The sequence below is a fragment of the Propithecus coquereli genome, unplaced genomic scaffold, assembly GCF_000956105.1.
Source record: "Propithecus coquereli isolate 6110/MARCELLA unplaced genomic scaffold, Pcoq_1.0 Scaffold421, whole genome shotgun sequence".
NCBI lineage: Eukaryota > Metazoa > Chordata > Mammalia > Primates > Indriidae > Propithecus > Propithecus coquereli.
The window spans coordinates 1,168,853-1,187,605 of record NW_012149964.1 but is presented as its reverse complement, the minus strand read 5'-3'; the positions used below and the strand labels follow the sequence as shown (position 1 = coordinate 1,187,605).

The 18,753-nt window shown below is 36.7% G+C and overlaps 1 protein-coding gene across 1 annotated transcript; it reads left to right on the top strand.

Moving 5' to 3' along the window:
• Positions 1-14,708: 14,708 nt before the first annotated feature.
• LOC105817738 (nucleolar and coiled-body phosphoprotein 1-like) lies at positions 14,709-18,176 on the top strand. The gene is given in 6 exon segments (XM_012653521.1): positions 14,709-15,461; positions 15,588-15,729; positions 16,031-16,159; positions 16,368-16,478; positions 16,594-17,244; positions 17,431-18,176. Coding segments are annotated over 6 exon segments (2,145 nt in total). The 3' UTR covers positions 17,790-18,176.
• Positions 18,177-18,753: the final 577 nt, after the last annotated feature.

The window sequence follows — 18,753 nt, the reverse complement described above, 5'->3', positions numbered from 1 at the left end:
GTAGCATTAGTATTGTCTGGTTTGGTTGTGAAGTATAGAGGCCGGTTTATATCAATAGTCCTGATATGTTGAGAGTTTTCTTTTTGGTTGTGTTATCAAGTAATATGGCATTAAAAACATTGTAACAAAACCTATACATCTAAAGAGGTAGCCTGCATTTCAAATACTAGATACTTATTTCAATGATGCTATGATTCATTAAAATATCTTTTAACATCTCTTTTGAAATTGCCTTCAGAATCTATGCCACATTCTTCTGAATTTTTGGAAATGGTGCATAGTCTTTGAGAGTTGTGTCTGGTGATTAAATTATTTTATTTATTTATGTTTTTTGAGACAGCATTTCGCTCTGTCGCCCCGGGTAGAGTGCAGTGGTGTCATCATAGCTCACAGCAACCTCAAACTCCTGGGCTCAAGCAATCCTCCTGCCTCAGCCTCCTGAGTAGCTGGCACAACAGGTGCACCACAACACCCAGCTATTTTTTTGTAGAGACAGGGTCTGATTCTTGCTCAGGCTGATCTTGAACTCCTGAGCTCAAGCAATCCTCCCACCTCAAACTCCCAGAGTCCTAGGATTAGAGGTGTGAACCACTTCTCCCTGCCTGGTGATTAACATTTTATGATCCTAATATTTTGTCAAATCAAGTGAAAACACATGATCCTGAAACCCACTGGAGGAACAAAAAATATTGTCTTGCTTACATAATTTCTTGAGAGTGACAATTTACCCTGGCATAGACAAGAGTTTTCTTCTATTTGTTCTACTCCCTTATGTGCCTGCTCTAGTAGAAACTCAAAATGTAAGTTTGCCTGGAAGTTTACACTCAATAAAGATGACATTTAGGGCAATATTGCAAAAATTGAAGCAAGAAAAATAATATTTCCTTTGACGTTCATATCACAAATCTGGCTTTTAAATGTATTTATATTGTAAAACTGGAATGAGTATAGTCTTCTTCTCCACCCTCTCTCAGAAGAATGGATGAACTAATTATCTAAGTTAGAACTTCTGAACTCTACTCAGCATTCAGTTACATGCTGCGTAATTTGAAATACTTATAACTTCACAGTGTAACCATGGATAGAAATATTTTAAATTTGAGGGTTTAAAAGAATTATGTTGATGCATATGGTTTGGAAATGTGTAGAAGAATATGTATATAATCTTTCACAAAGCTAAGTAATACATTTAATTAAGAAATATTTACTCTAGGAAAAAAATGAACACCAGGTGATTTAGTGACCAAATCCAAAATTAATACATAAATTGACCTACAGTTTTGATCTCGCCTATGCTGGTTCTTCTGTTGGTTGCATTTAGAATGGAAAAGAGGCTTAATATACATTATTGGATTTGTTAAAGAAGCATTTTCTCTGAAAAAGTCACCTCTGTGTTATTGCAGATAGTACACCAAATTCAATCATCTCTACCCTTAAAAATTTTTAAGTGTTTGACTTCTTTCTTTGTTGCAAAGGTTGAGCTTTGACTGCTTACCTAAGGAAGCTAGAATATACACCATGTGGTATAAAAATGATGACTACAGAGACACTTTGATCAGATACCAGATTAAAATGCAAATCAAAGCAGATCTATTATAGATGAAATGCAATCTATTATTTTTTTAAGAACTATCAATTTTAAAAGTTGTTAAAAATGAAGAATACCACATTATGAATAACTTTTCCTGACTTTTTCTTCTGACAGTTATACTAATGATTGCTGATGTAGACCTTAGCATTCCTGGCTTCATAATGTTTCTTGCTAAACTAGGAATTAGATTGTAAATTCTGTCATAAATGCAATAATTATTAGTAATAGAAGACCTAACTTAAGTCCTCTTATCATTTGAAAAGAGGAAGTTTTATGATTTATTTTCATTTTTAAAAAGCAGCTTTATTGAGTTATAACATATATATACTAATTGCACATATTTAATATATACAATTTGATCAGTTTGCACATCTGCATACAGATCAGTTTGCACATCTGGGAAACTATCACCACAATCGAGGTAATAGATATATTTATTACCTCAAAGTTTCCTTTGCTTTTTTGTTTTTTGAGTGTGTTTTTGAGTGTGTATGGGGTCAGCGCACTTAATATTATGAGATCTACTCTCTTAATAAATTTTAAGTACATAATATGATATTGGTGAGTATACACACTCTGCTGTACAGCAGATCTCTAGAAATAATTCATCTTGCATAACTGAAACTTGATACCAATTGTACAACAGCTCCCCATTTCCCCCTGCCTAGCTCCCTGATACCACTGTTCTATTTTGTATTTCTATGAGCATGACACATAGAAATTTTAGGTATGTCATATAAGTGAAATCACACAATATTTGTCCTTCTATAACAGACTTATGTCACTCAGCATAATGTCCTTCAGGTTCATTAATGTTGTCACAAATGGCAGGATTTCCTCCTTTTTTAAAGCTGAATAATATTCCATTGTATGTATACATGATACTTTATCCATTCGTCTGTCAATGAACATTTGGGTTGTTTCCATAATTTGGCTATTTTGAGTGGTGCTACAATGAACATGGGAGTCCAGATATCTCTTTGACATACCTATTTCAATTCCTTTGGATATGTACCCAGAAGTGGGATTGCTGGATCATGTGGCAGTCCCATTTTTAATTTTTTTTGAGGAACATCTATACTGTTTTCTACAGTAATTTCACAATTTTTCATTCTCAAAAATAGTGTAGAAGGGTTATAATCTTTCCCCATCCTCACCAATACTTATCTTTTTTAAATAGTAGCCATTCTAACAGGTGTGAAATGATACCTTATTGTGGTTTTGATTTGCATATTTCCCTGATGATTAGTAGTGTTGAGTATCTTTTCATAGATTCATTGACCATTTGTATGTTTTCTTTGGAATGTCTATTCAAGTACTTTGTCCATTTTTATTTGGGTTATTTTCTTTTTGCTATTGAATTGTAGGAGTTCTCTATATATTTCGGACATTAAATTCTCATCAGATACCTGGTTTGCAAATATGTTCTCCATTGCATAGTTTGCCTTTTCATTCTGTTACTTGTTTCCTTTACTTTTTAGTTTGTTGTAATCTCACGTATTTTTTAACATTTTTGCTTGTATTGGTTGTGCTTTTGGTGTTATATCTAAGAAATCAATGCCAAGACAAATGTCAAAAATCTTTTCCTCTATGTTTTCTTTTAGAAGTTTTACAGTTTCTGGTCTTATATTTATGTCTTTTGAGTTTATTTTTATATATGGTATAAGGGTCTAATTTCATTCTTCTGCATGTTTATATACAGTTTTCCCAACATCATTTGTTGAAGAGATTATCTTTTCCCCATAGTGTATTCTTCTCACCCTTATCAAAGTTCATTTGACCATATAGGTATGCGTTTAATTCTGGGCTTTGTATTCTATTCCATTGGTCTATATGTCTGTCTTTATGTCAGTACCATACTGTTGTAATTACTGCAGCTTTGTAATATATTTTGAAATCAGGAAATGTGATGCCTTCAGCTTTGTTCTTCTTTCTCAAAATCACTTTGATTATTCTGGGTCTTTTATGGTTGCATATAAATGTTAGGATTTTGTCTGTTTCTGTAAAAAAATGCCATTGGGATTTTGATGGGATAACACTGAAGCTATTATTGCTCTGGGTAGTATGGATATTTGAATAATATTAAGTCTTCCAATCCATGAACAGGGGATATCTTTCCATTTATTTTTTTCTTTCTTAATTTCTCTCAAGAATATTTTGTAGTTTTCATTCTATAAGTTTTTCACCTCCTTGGTTATGTCTATTCCTAAGAATTTTCTTCTTTTTCATGCTATTTTAAATGGGATTGTCTTCTTAATTTCCTTTTCAGATAGTTCATTGCTAATGTGTAGAAACACAGTGGATTTTTTTATGATGATTTTGTATCCTGTGACTTTATTGAATTTATTTATTAGTTCTAACAGTTTTTTGGTGGATTCTTTAGAATTTTCTACATATAAGATCATGTTATCTGAAAACAGATAATTTTACTTTTTTCTTTCCAATTTAAATGCCTTTTTAATCTGTTTCTTTCCTAATTGCTCTGGCTAGGATTTCCAGTACTGTGTTGAATAGAAGTGGTTAGAGTGGGCATCCTTGTCTTGTTCCTATCGTAGAGGAAAAGTTTTCAGATTTTCACAGTTGAGTATGATGCTAGTTATGGGTTTTTCATATATAGGCTTTATTAAGTTGAGTTAAGTTCCTTCTATTCCTCATATTTGAAAGGTTTTATCATGAAAATGTTGAATTTCATCAAATGCTTCTTCTGAATCTATCTAGGTGATCATGTGATTTCATCCTTTATTCTATTAATGTGGTATAACACGTTGATTAATTTGTGTATGTTGAATTATCCTTGCATTCTGGGGATAAATTCCAAATGATCACAGTGTATGATCTTTTTAATGTGCTGTTGAATTTGGTTTGCTAGTATTTTGTTGAGGATTTTTGCATCTATCTTCTCCAGGGATATTGGCCTGTAGTTTTCTCTTCTTGTAGTGTCTTTGTCTGATTTGGGTGTCAGAGTAGTGCTGGCCTCATAAAAATTAGTTTGGAATTGTTTGCTTTTCTTCAATTTTTTGGAGTAGTTTAAGAAATATTGATCTTAATTCTTCTTTAAATGTTTGATAGGATTCACCAGTGAAGCCATCAGGTGCTGGACATTTCTTTGTTGAGAGGCTTTTGTTCTGATTCTGTCTCTTTATTTTTTATTGATCTGTTAAAATTTTTTTATTTCTTCATGATTCAGTTTTGGTAGGTTGGCTTTTTTTAGAAATTTATCCATTTCTTAGAAGTTTTCTGATTTCTTGGTGTGTAATTGTTCATAATGGTTTCTTATGATATTTTTTATTTCTGTGGCATCAGTTGTAATGTTTCCTTTTTCATATCTGACTTTAGTTATTTAAGTTCTCTCTGTCTTTTAGTAAGTTTATCTAAGGGTTTGTTAATGTTTATCTTTTCAAAAATACAACTCTTAATTTTGCTGTTTTTAAAATTGCTTTTCTATTATCTATTTCATTTATCTGTTTTAATCTTTGTTATTTCCTTCCCTTTAACTTTGGGTTTAATTTGTACTTTTTCTAGTTCCTTGTGATATAAAGTTAAGTTGTTTATTTGAGATATTTCTCCTTTTTATTGTAGTCATTTATCACTATAAACTTCCCTCTTAGTACTGCTTTTGCTGCATCCCATAGTTTTTTTTTTTTTTATTGTAGTAAATACATGTATTTTTCATGAATAGACTATGGATTAATTACACAGTCCTTTATTTTGTTCCAATCTTGAAAATTTATTGTTTTTATTCTGGAAAGGAGGTTTGATGGGTCTTTATATTATCTGAAATTTGGGATCTAAATAAATTTGGCTGTCTACAATATGTGTCATCCCAATGTGTTGTGCTGACTGTGCATATTTGACCCTTTTTAAATTTAATTTTTTATTTTTAATTATTATGGATGCATAATACTTGTATGTATTTATGAGGTACATGTGATGTTTGATACAGGTATATAATGTGTAATTATCAAATCAGGGTAATTGGGGTATCCGTCACCTCAAGCATTTATCATTTCTTTGCGTTGTGCATCCCATAGGTTTTGATATGTTGTTTTTGTTTATCTGAAAGTATTTTCTAATTTTCCTTTTGATTCCTTCTTTGATCCAGTTATTGTTTAAGTGCTTTTTAATTTCCACTGACTTGTAAATTTTTCAATTTTTTTTCTTTTTGAAGAGGATTTAACTTTTAAGTTAGGGCTGTTAGACTTGACAGTTTTCTCCTGAGCAGAGCTCATTAATTGATGTAAGCGGCTTATTTATTCTTCATCTACAGCTAGTTATAGTGTTGTAGATCCTCTGTCTTTTGAAATCAACACTACATGACTCACAGTAGCAATGTCTCATTTGCATTCTAATCACTGGTACATGAAACATACAAGTGATTTTCCAAAATTTAACATTGGTTGTTATGGGGAAAAAGTAATTTTAATACATTGCAGTCAACCCAGATGACAACTTAAACTTCCGTTAATATTATGTTTCTACTCAAAGAGGCTAACAAATTCTAGCACATTGGGAAGATAGAATTTACTCAAGACCTTTCTTGGAAGAATTTGAAATTCATTAAGTTTCTTATTTTCCTATATGTGAGTAAAATCTATAAGACTTAGTGAAAATTCTCAGGTATGGAATATTTACCAGACAACAATTATAGAACATGTATATGGAAGTTTTCCCAACCAAAGGCTCTAAAAACTTGGTATTCCTGATATCTCCTATGAAAAACTCTCCATCTAATAACTGGAGCAGAAGTGAAAATCTGACCAAATTTGATGGTGAATCAATTGTATGTTAAATGTAAAAAAACTTCAGATGTCTCACTCTAGTAACTTAATGGAAGATATGGCTACATTTCCATATTGACATAGACAGTGCCAATCATATTTAATCACCTCTAAGAAGGGATAGAAAACTTCAGTACTTTTGCTATATTTTCAGGTTAGAAAGTGTGGGACTGTTCATATCATCTTAATTTGAGATTGATTTCAGGAAGTGGAAATTGCAATTTAAATTTGAAATGGTTTCTGTTGATGTGGTCTTCCATTTATCATTCCATTCACAGTTCACTTTCTTAAACTTTACGGCCTCTACTTCTACGTTGTCATTTGAAGGTGATTTATGCATGTTCTGTAATTTTTTTTGTAGCCTCAGATTTAAATGTAGAAAGAAGAAGATAAATAATAAGAGCTCTGGACACCACCTGGAGCAATGTTAATTCACTCTTAGTTAATAAAAATTTGACTCACTAGAGTTCATCATTTCCTCCTATTTCTTCTTTCCTCTGCAGTTCTCTTGCCTTGCAAATGATGACAGGGAAGTAAAATGAAGCAGCTGGCCCTTTTGTTTTACGTAATTTTATGGGTACTAACAACGAGACCTAGATCATTTGTAACTCAGCTAGATTTTACTTAAGAAAAAATGCTAACATGGAAACTGTCTTTAATGTGCTGACAAGTCTTTTGAAATTATTCTGTACCTTTAAATTTACAAAACATAAGTGACAATTTTTTCTTTTTTTTCCTGGGGAAATTCAATTAGTTTTTTTTCTATTACTTCCAAACTTAGTTTCTAATTTTTTAATAGCAGCTTTATTGAAATATAATTCACAAATCATAAAATTCACCCCTTTAATGTGTATAATTCAGTGGTTTTTAATATATTTTCAGAATTATGCAACCATCACGATCATCCAATTTTTACTTCTAAATTTAAAAATGAAACTTATGTTAATTAGTTTGAAGCAATCATTTCACAATGTATACATATATCACATAGAACGCCTTGAATATATGCAATTTTTATTTGTCAATTATATCACAATAAAGCTTAAAAAGCAAATTAAATATAAACTAAATTTGAAGAAAAAACAACTAACATATAATGCAAGTTATAGGAGACATGAATTTTAGAAACTTTCATAAAGAGAGTAACTGTTTTAGCAATAGTTGCTTCTTTATTATAGTGATGGTCATCTTAAAACATTGAGCTGTAATTAGTAACATATTTTCTAAATTATTGACTAATCTATCAAATCTGCAGAAAGAGATTGAACTTTTAGTAAAATTTAGTACAACCTTTAAGAATATTTAATTATTGCAGAATTTATCCTTTGGTGCATAGAAATATAATGTGTATTGAATGATGAATAGGATTTTGGAGCATTCAGTAGTTCTAATGCTCTATCAGATATAGTATGTGGTGATCTGTTGCTTTAATCAATAGTTTGCATCTAGTCCTACTAGTGATTTGTCATCTTTATCTGTTTCCTTTGGAATAACACTGAGGTAATTTCATTATTACCAGCTTGGTAGATGGAATAGAAACAGTAGGCTTAAGCTGTCAACCTTTAATAGGTGTCCTAGATTTGGACAGCAGTTTAAAATGGGGTTCAAAGATGGTGTTAATCATTACTCCTTTCATAACAGCACAAGCTGTGAGCAGTGGTAGTTTAGTCACTTCTAAGTGCGATTTAGAATTCAGAAGTATTTTTCTTAGTTGACACTCAGAAACATTTTCTTTTCTTTCTTTTTTTTCTCTCTTTTTTAAAAAAACACATTTCAAACCTGAAGAAACATTTTCTGAAAGAAAGAATATTTGCAGATATATACGGGTGTGCTGCAAAAACATTATATAACTAGCTAGGTATTTGTGTGTAGGTTGGTGTGGAGGGACTTCAGATGTGTGATCAGTGTACTCAGGAAAACTGGAGTCATAAAGGGACACTGGAAAGTGTAGTACAAAATAAACAACCAAACTAAGCTAATTAGGGGACAGTGGAATTGATGAAATAGCAATGTAGCTATAATAATAATTATAATAATTTAGTATTATGTGCTAGGCATTTTGCTTGGATAACGTTTAGACGTCATATGACCCTACAAGGTAAGCATTAATCTTCTCCTTTTATGGATGAGGAAACCAAAGATTAGAGTTTGTGACTTGACTAAGATCACTAAGGCAGTACGTTGTAGAGCCAACATTATAAACGTAGGTCTATCTTACTCCAGAATTAGCATTCTTAGACACTTTTAAAGCAATGTACTTAACAGAGGTCATTTGGTGGAGCCATGTAAAGATCTATAAATATTTGCCATGGTCATGTGTTTCTTTGGTGGAATTTTTTTGGTCATTTATGGCTCTCCTCTACTCCCCAAACTGCACACACTTAGGAAATAAGTTCATATAGCAAATAAGTTCATCCAAATAATATTTTTCTATTGGTGGTATACAGGTAGTCCCTGAGTTATGGACAAGATATGTTCCTGAGAATGTCTTTAGGTTGGATTTGTATGTAACTCAGATCCCTGATGAATAGCACATATATGGTAATAATAATAACAATATTATAATGGCTCATCTGTGGAAATAATAATACAGTGTAATACTGTAATAACAATAATATCAATAGTCATATTCCTGTAATGTAATAATTTACGGAAACTATTGTGCTCTTTCTTTTATTTCAAACAAACGGAACACAAAAACAAACTCATATAGAAAGTTTAGATAGGATATAGGAGAAATTTCAAAAAAGAATATTAAAGGTTAACACTCACCTAATATTGAATCAATGCTAGGCTTATAGGAATGCTATGCTTATTTTGATCTTCTAACCAAATCAATAATAACCTTTCCATATCAATAATTAATCCATTACGCTGCCTAGTAATAATTGATGCTTTCATTGGAGCACTGCCTTTCACATATTCCATTATTCTCACTTTATAATTGTTCTGATAGTGAAGCGATTGAAGCCTAACGCATTCCCCGTGAATGATGGCGTTTGGCCTTTCTCCGGATACTTAATTATTTCTACTTTCATTTCCATTGTGATCTCCTTTTTCTTCACTGCAGCCTAATCTGGACTTGAAGTGGACTTTTGCTTTGGAGACATGGTCATAAGGTAAACACAGGCTCACAAAATCAAATTAAAAAGTTAAGATGAATGTGATACTGTGCATAAGTGACCATATAAATGACTAGCCTCTAGTGTAAAGATAGAGTGCCAACAAACCGCTCATGCGATGTGAGTTTGTTTACATGCACAGAAGAAACTAGTTCCTGAATTATTAATTTAATTATTTAATTATAATTATCCTTACGGTGAGCCTTGGGAGCCTGTTCGTTAAGTACAGAATGTCGTAAGTCGGGTGGTCCATAACCCGGGGACTGCCTGTATGTATTTGTCTTCCATGTGCCCTTTTGTCTCATAGGACAATTTCAAGAGAAACTTTTTTCTTTTATTCACTATCTACACGACAGTTTAGATTACTTACAACATAGTAAAAATCACTTCAGTTTGAAAATAAACAAAACTGCTACCTTTGAAATAGGTCATCCATACGATTTATGTCCCCCTGTACATTCCCTTTGGACTTTTGAAGCAGATAAGAGGTTGGAAGTGGCCAACTTTAGTGAACAATGATCAGACAGCTGTACTTTCTTACGAAAAAACACTGCTAGATAGGTTCAGAAGATGCAGAATATTTTTACTCAAACTCAATAAGTCAGGGCTAGTGAGAGGCAATAAATGATATTAAAGTAAAGAAATCATTTTCAGCTGGGTGTGGTGGCTCATGCCTGTAGTTCTAGCTACTTGGGAGGTTGAAGAAGGAGCATCATTTGAGCCCAGGAGTTGGAGGTTGTGGTGAATTGCCATGACACCACCAGCATTTGCAACAGGGTAAGACCCTGATTCAAAAAAAAAAAAAAAGAAAGAAAGAAATCATTTTTTCTTTCATTTTTATTTTCCTTTATTACCCATTTCTGAAATCAGTGGATGTTAGGATGAGCAACTACAAGTAGAGAAAGCTTTTAGGACAGCACAAATTTATTATATTTACTCTTTGGAATTGTATAAAAATAATTAAGATTATTTATATTTCATTTAAAATACACATAAGCCTCCAGTATAAATGAATTTTATAGTTGAATGCAACACTGGAGGTTCTGAAGATTGTGAGTGGCTGATTTGCAATGAGGAATGCAAATAGTGATTTATTTTCACTTTGTACAACCATTCATTTCATATGAGATCTGTACAAATGAAAAATACTTTCAGATAGTTTGTCCAAAAATATTTAATCACTTCAGAATTTACAGAATATCATTTCAATGACAGCGCTTTGAGCCTTTAATGTTGAAAATTCTTAAAACTGTTTTAATCACACTTCCATGCAGTTGAAAAACTATCATGATGAATCTAGTTTATATTTTCCTGCCGTAAATTCATAAATATTTCCAGGCTTGTAATTCAGTTAAAATCTAAAGTGTGCATTCAACAATTTTTAAATTTGCTAATTTTGTTATTAGCACTAAACAGCTGTTTTCAATCTCTGATAGGATAAGACCAGAAAGAAGGAACTATGCTTACAGCATGAAGGATATAGGCTGGGGTTAGCCAAATCTTCCTATTGGCTTAGGGAGATGCTAGAACATGTTATCAAGGGAGTTGTAAGTCAGCTATGCCAGAGATTTTAAAGAAGTCAGTGGTGTTTCTGGGAATGCATTAGGTGCAATTTTCAATTCAAAACAAAAAGAAGAGGCCGGGCTCGGTGGCTCACGCCTGTAATCCTAGCACTCTGGGAATGGGAGGCCAAGGCGGGTGGATCAGTCAAGATCAGGAGTTCGAGACCAGCCTGAGCAAGAGCGAGACTCCGTCTCTACTAAAAAATAGAAAGAAATGATCTGGACAACTAAAAATATATATATAAAAATTAGCCGGGCATGGTGGCGCATGCCTGTAGTCCCCGCTACTCGGAGGCTGAGGCAGAAGGATCGCTTGAACTCAGGAGTGTGAGGTTGCTGTGAGCTATGCTGACACCATGGCACTCTTGCCCGGGCAACAGAGCAAGACTCTGTCTCAAAAAAAAAAAAAAACAAAAACAAAAAGAAGAATATAATAATTTCTAAAGTTTCTTTCAGCGCTATAATTCTATGCACATTTTATTATAATAAATAACTTGCTTAATTGCAGTATGTCATCATCAGAAGTGGAAAACGTATTGCAGGACAGCAAATTCATTAACTTATACAGCTATTTGAATATACCAACACTGGGTAATTAAGAAGCCACTTTGAGGAAGGAATGTTAAACTCCAGATCTATACTTGCAACTTCGTACTGGACACTCTACTAAAATACATGCACATCTTACAGGCACCTCAAAAGGCCTTTCAAAAGCAAAATCATTTATAATACTCTCAAATTGGTTGTTCATTTTGAGCTGATGCTTTTCCACCTACTCGATTGCCTAAGAGAGAAAGATGAGTCATACATGGCATCATCCCATCCTGCTTTCCCACACTTTCATCCCAAATTTTCAATTGTTTTATAAATCCTACCTCAGAAATCAATCAAATATTAGGTCATTAAATATGAAATGTCTGATTTCAAATCAAAAATATAGTTTACTATATCTCAAACAAGAAGCAGTACAATTAATCAAAGTATGCACCTAAACTGTCGACTCAGTTTTGCCATTTTAATGGTAGCTTCTTTATGCTGGCAGCAAAGACGCCTGGAGAGCAAGTGGCGACGAACTCATGAAAGGCATTTTCCACAGCTTGTTGAAAATTGAATATTTTTCCTTGCAAGAAGTGATCCAAAGCCTGGAAGAAGTGGTAGTCAGTTAGTGCAAGGTCTGGTGAATACGCTGGATGACTTAGAGTTTCCAAGTTCAGTCTCTGTAGTTTGAACAGTTGTTTGTGCGACATGCAGTTGAGCATTGTCTTGCAAGAGGATTGGCCTGTCTCCATTGACCAATCTTGGCTTCTTAATCACAAGCATCCTCATCATTTCCTCCAATTGCTTGCAGTAGATATCTGCTGTGATCGACTGACCAGTTTTCATGAAGCTGTAGTGGATAATACCAGCGCTGGACCACCAAACTGACACCATTAGCTTTTTTTGATGAATATTTGGTTTTGGACCATGTTTTGGCACTTCATCTTTATCCAACCATAGTGCTGAACACCTGTGATTGTCAAAAAGAGCACATTTTTCATCACACATAACAATACAGTGTAGAAATGGTTTACCTTTATGTTGTGACAGCAAAGAAAGGCAAGCTTCAGGATGATTTCTCTTTTGACACTTGTTTAATTCATGCGGTACCCATGTATCCAGCTTCTTTACCTTGCCCATTTGTTTCAAATTGTCCATTATTGTTGGAATAGTAACGTCAAACCTTGCTGCTAATTCAAGCATAGGTTGAGATGGATTCACTTCCACTACAGCTTTCAGCTCATCATTATCCATCTTGGTCTCAGGTCACCCACATGGCTTATTTTCAAGATTAAAATCACCAGACTGGAACTTCTCAAACCATTGACATACTGTGCATTCATTAGCCACCTCCTTCCCAAACACTTCATTGATATTTCAAGCTGTCTGCACAGCATTGGTTCCACCATCGAATTCATATTAAAAAAATAACATGAATTTTTGACTTATCCATGATTTCACAAAAATTGCTCTAAAATATTTGAAAGATAATCACAAGTCAAAATGTGTGTTTGCAAGACTGAGGATATACCTTCAGAATAAAAATAAACTAAGAAGTGTCAAAGTGAAGTGTCAGAGATATCAAGTGTCAAACTTGGTACTTAAGGAAATTGGACATTTTATACTTAATAACCTTAATGAATCCCTTTCTTTTCAGCTCCATCGCCATTGTCCTACTTTTACTACATGTTCTATTTCACCTGGAATATTACAGTTTTAGTGTCCAAGCACCTCTCCTTGCTTCCAGTACCACCTCTTCAAGTTACTTCTCCACATTTCTTCTAAAGTGATCTTTCAAATGTGTGAATTTCTTTATGTGTGGTTGCTGCTTAAAATATGGCCATGGATCTGCTTTAGTTTGAATGTGTCTCCCAAAGTTCATGTGCTGGAAACTTAATCCCCAATGCAACAGTGTGGAGACATGGGACCATTAAGAGGTCATTAGGTCACGAGTACTCGGCCCTCATGAATGGATCAACATCATTACTGTGGAAATGGGTTTGTTATCAAGAGGGTGGGTTTATTATAAAAGCGAGTTCAGCTTTCTTGCTCTTTCTTGCTCGTATGATGCCTTCTTCCATGTTATGACACAGCAAGAAGCCTCTCATCAGATGCAGCCCCTCAGTCTTGGACTTCCCAGCCTCCAGAGCCATGAGCTAAGTAATTTTTATTCATTATAAATTCCCCAGTCTCAGATATTCTGTTATAGCAGCACAAAATGGACTAAAACAGGGTCCCACTTGCATGTGTAGGATAAAGTTTAAAATCTTAGTTATTAGTTTTAAAAATCTCTTCTTGATCCGGCCCTTGACTATATCCCCTGCCTCATCTCCTGCCACTTTTCCATATGTATTCTCAAGTTCACTTACATGGTAAGAACCACTCATTTTCTTTCAAGTGTTCTGGTTGTTTGTATCCTATTCCTTCTGTCTGAAACTTTCTTCTTTGCCTGTCTACCTAATTATTTTATCTTCAAGTATAACCTCTATTGTATCACCTTTTTTCACTCCTATTTTCTGTGCTCACATGGCCCCTTGGTAACTGCCTCTATTGTAGCACAGAACATACTGCATCATATTGCCATCGTCACTTGTCTTTCGCACTAGACTGAACTGCATGGGTGCATAGTGACAGTCAACATATTGGTCATTTTTCATCTCCAGTGTTTACATAGACTTAGCACATAATCGTGGTTTAGTATGTTTATTAGTATCAGGTAGGATTTGTTGAAGAGTTGGAGGGGGCTGAGCTTCATGTGATCTGGGATTCATATGTTTCCATGGCTTTCTTTAAGTTTCATGTTACTATTTACCTTTGTCCAAATCTTCAACTTGGGGAACAAATTGATGCAATGGTAGCAATGATCCTAGATATAAAGCTGTAAGTCAGGCTAAATTCTCCCAGGCAGTACTTGGCTTTGGTTTTATACATGACTCACTGGAGACTATCCCATCTCCAGCAAACTGAGCATTGGATTTTCTTGAAAGAATTTGTTAAAAATACTAAATTGGAAACAGAATGCTTGAAGACAGAAAATTGAAGTTTCTTAATGCTATACAGATGAGTAAATTCTTTCCTTTAAAATTAAATTTTTAGAGTGACGCGTATTGCCTGGAGGATGGCGGACGCCGGCTTGCGCCGCGTGGTTCCCAGCGACCTGTATCCCCTTGTGCTTGGTTTTCTGCGCAATAACCAACTCTGAGAAGTGGCCAATAAGTTCGCCAAAGCGACAGGCGCTACACAGCAAGATGCCAACGCCTCTTCCCTCTTGGACATCTATAGCTTCTGGCTGAACAGGTCCGCTAAGACCCCAAAGAGGAAGTTACAGGCAGATGGACCAGTGACTAAGAAGACTAAGAAGAAGACCTCATCCAGTGACAGTAGTGAGGACAGCAGTGAGGAGAAGGAACAAGCTCAAGGGCCTCCAGTTAAGAAGGCTGCTGTATCTGCCAAGCGGGCCAGTCTGCCTCAGCATCCTGGAAAGGCTGTGGCCAAAGCATCAGAGAGCAGCAGCAGTGAAGAATCCAGTGATGATGAGGAAGAGAAAGACAAAAAGAAAAAACCTGTCCAGAAGGGAGTTAAACCCCAAGCCAAGGCAGCCAAGGCAGTCAAAGCTCTTCCTAAGAAGGCCAAGAGCTCAAGTTCCGATTCTGACTCAAGCTCAGAGGATCAGGCACCAAAGAACCAGAAGCCAAAGACAAGACCTGTTGTAGCTAAAGCTCAGGCTAAAGCCCCAGCCAAACCAGGTCCGCCAGCTCGAGCAGCACCTAAAGTAACCAACGGTAAAGCAGCTAGTAGCAGTAGCAGCAGCAGTAGCAGTAGTAGCAGTGATGACTCAGAGGAGGAGAAGGCAGCAGCCATTCCCAAGAAGGTCTGGGTCGTAACTTCTATTAGGGAAGAGGTGACCAGGGTGGGATGTCTACATGTATCTGTGTCTCCATTCCCTGGCAAGATTGGTTGGGTCAATGTTTTCTTGTGGTAATCGATTTTCTTTCAGATACAGACTGTACCTAAAAAGCAAGTGGTGGCCAAGGCCTCAGTGAAAACAGCTGCCACCCCTACCCAGAAGAGTTCCAGCAGTGAAGACTCCTCCAGTGAAGAGGAAGAGGAGCAGAAAAAACCCATGAAGAAAAAACCAGGTGACTGGAAGCTGCACAACTGTAACCAGGGCCCAGTTGCCATAACCACGTGGACTTTTCCATAGAGCTGCTTAGCGTTCTCATATCATGACAGCTAGCTTCTCCCGGAACTAGTGATTCAAGATAGCACGGAAGAAGCAGTGCCTTTTATAACCTAGACTCAAAAGTGACACCGTGGTCTATTAGAAATGAGTCACTAGTTTTAGCCCACACTCAAGGGAAAGGGAGTTACGCTGTTTCTAGAAGTACCAAAGAATTTATGCACGTATTTTAAAACCACCATACCATCCCCTTTAAACAGGTCCCTACAGTTCAGTACCCCCGCCTTCTGCTCCCCCACTGAAGAAGTCCCTGAAAAACCAGCCTCTCAAGAAAGCTGCAGAAAAGAAACAGCCTGCGGAAAGCAGTGAAGACAGCAGTGATGAGTCTGGTGAGTCAGAGGGATGTGGTTTCCCCCTAAAGTAGGGTCTGGGTGACGGTGTGAGGAATGAAGAAACGAAAAATCATTCTGTCCCTCTGTTGCTTTTTGCTAAGGAAGGACAAGGCTGAGGCTTTGTGTATGTCTTTGCATTCTTTTTATGGCTGTTCTGGTTGGGTTGGGATTCTGGACCCAGGATAATGCTACAGGTTCTCTCTAGATTCAAGTTCTGAGGAAGAGAAGAAACCACCAGCTAAAGCAAACATCTCTAGAGCAACCACCAAACCAGCTCCAGCAAAGAAGGCAGCAGAGAGCTCTTCAGACAGCTCAGGTAAGGCACATGGGGGCCCTCAGTTCACTGGGATACTTTATCCCTTAGGCAGTTGCTATAGGGCTTCGTGGAATCTGATTTGGGGAGCTGTTCATTCTACCCTCTCTCTGTGTAGACTCTGACAGCTCTGAGGATGGAGCCCCTTCCAAGCCAGTGAGCAACGCCAAGAATTCCTCAAGTAATAAGGTAGCTGCCACTACCAAGCCACCTATAGCTAAGCCAGCGGCAGCTCCCAAGCAACCTGCAGGCAGTGGCCAGAAGCCTCTGACAAGAAAGGCTGATAGCAGCTCCAGCGAGGAAGAGAGCAGTTCTAGCGAGGAGGAGGAGAAGACAAAAAAGACTGTGGCCACCTCTAAGTCCAAGGTGACTGTCAAAGCAGCTCCATCTCTGCCTGCCAAGCAGACTCCTCAGGGTGGAAGGGATAGCAGCTCTGACTCAGACAGCTCCAGCAGTGAGGAGGAGGAGGAGGAAGAGAAGACATCTAAATCTCCGGTTAAGAAGCCGCAGAAGGCAGCAGGACGTGTGGCCCCTTCTAAGCCAGCCTCCACAAAGAAAGTGAAGGCTGAGAGCAGCACCAGTTCTTCCTCTGATGATTCCAGTGAGGAGGAGGAAGAGAAGCCCAAGGGCAAGGGCACTCCAAGACCACAAGCCCCCAAGGCCAATGGCACCTCTGCACTGACTGCCCAGAATGGAAAAGCAGCCAAGGATGGTGAGGAGGAGGAGGAGGAAGAAAAGAAAAAGGCAGCAGTGGCAGTTTCTAAGCCAGGTCTGTATCCAGAGAATCTGACCTCTGGGTTTTGTGCCCCCAAATCAGGATGGGATATATATACTCTTTGCAGGTGGGGTGGGGAGAGGAGGCCCACCACTAGGCTTCTAATTGCGGACCCTCTGTGGGAACCTGGGAGGAGGAACAGGAAACTAGTCTCCTGAGTCTGGCTTTTTGTTTTTGTAGGTTCAGGAAAGAAGCGGAAGCAGAATAAGGCTCCCAAGGAGGCAGAGACTCCTCAAGCCAAGAAGATAAAGCTCCAGACCCCCAACACATTTCCAAAGAGGAAGAAAGGAGAAAAAAGAGCATCATCCCCATTCCGAAGGGTGAGGGAGGAGGAAATTGAGGTGGATTCACGAGTGGCAGACAATTCCTTTGATGCCAAGCGAGGTGCATCTGGAGACTGGGGGGAACGAGCCAATCAGGTTCTGAAGTTCACCAAGGGCAAATTCTTCCGTCATGAGAAAACCAAGAAGAAGCGAGGCAGCTACCGGGGAGGCTCCATCTCTGTCCAGGTCAATTCTGTCAAGTTTGACAGCGAGTGACCTGGGCCATCCTTTGCGAAGCAGGGTGATGATCTGAGACCACTCACTCTCTCCAGCGGACTGGGAACCCTCAATTCTGTTAGGGGAGGGTGTTGGTGAGGACAGAAGTTTAGGGTGGGTCCTAAGACTTTATAATGTGATATCATCTCTGGCCCTTTTCTGTGTTCCTAGTTTTGTACAGATTTGGTTTTGAGTGTTGATTAGCAAGGACAAGGTAAGGGGAATGTTATTTTTTAACAAAATTTATTTTAGTTGTCCCCATCTTCCTGTTCTGTGGAAGTACACACACTGAGAAATTTGTATATTTTATATTAAATCATTTCCTATTGATTTTTGTTGTGATTTTCAAAGGTGGATTCCCACAGACAAAATCTTAACTGTTACCCAGGACATACTAAAGGGTCAATCATGTGTATGACTTTGTAATTGGAAGAGAATTCTGCCTTTGAGAGTGCACATACGCACATTTCATCCCTCCTTCTCTCAAAACCCTGTTGAGGGGCATTAAAGAATGGTAATGTATGTGTATATGTCTGGTAAGCATGCACTGTGTGGTCCGTCCTCATTCACTGGGTCTGGGACTGAAGTTTTCAGCCAGCATGGACTAACTGACTTTTTGTGACAAAATTCATTGTTTTATTGCAGGCAAAATTCTGGTGTGGTATGAATGCTGTGGGTCAGTCTGTGTACATTTTTTCTGTAATTTTATCATTATTACATAATGTTTGCAATACATGTTTTTTAATTTGAAAGCAAACTTTTCTACTGTAAAAAGACATTTTTCGATGACTTGACCCTTCCTAGTATTGAGTACTAAGTTGAGGACTGCGTCTTTGTGTTTTCTACGTTATAGAGAGCAAGATTACATTAATTAATTTAATCTGAAAAGTACATATCACTTGGTATTTCTGTCTTGGTAGCCGTGGTGACACAATTGGTTTCATTAATTTCTACATGGTTGGGA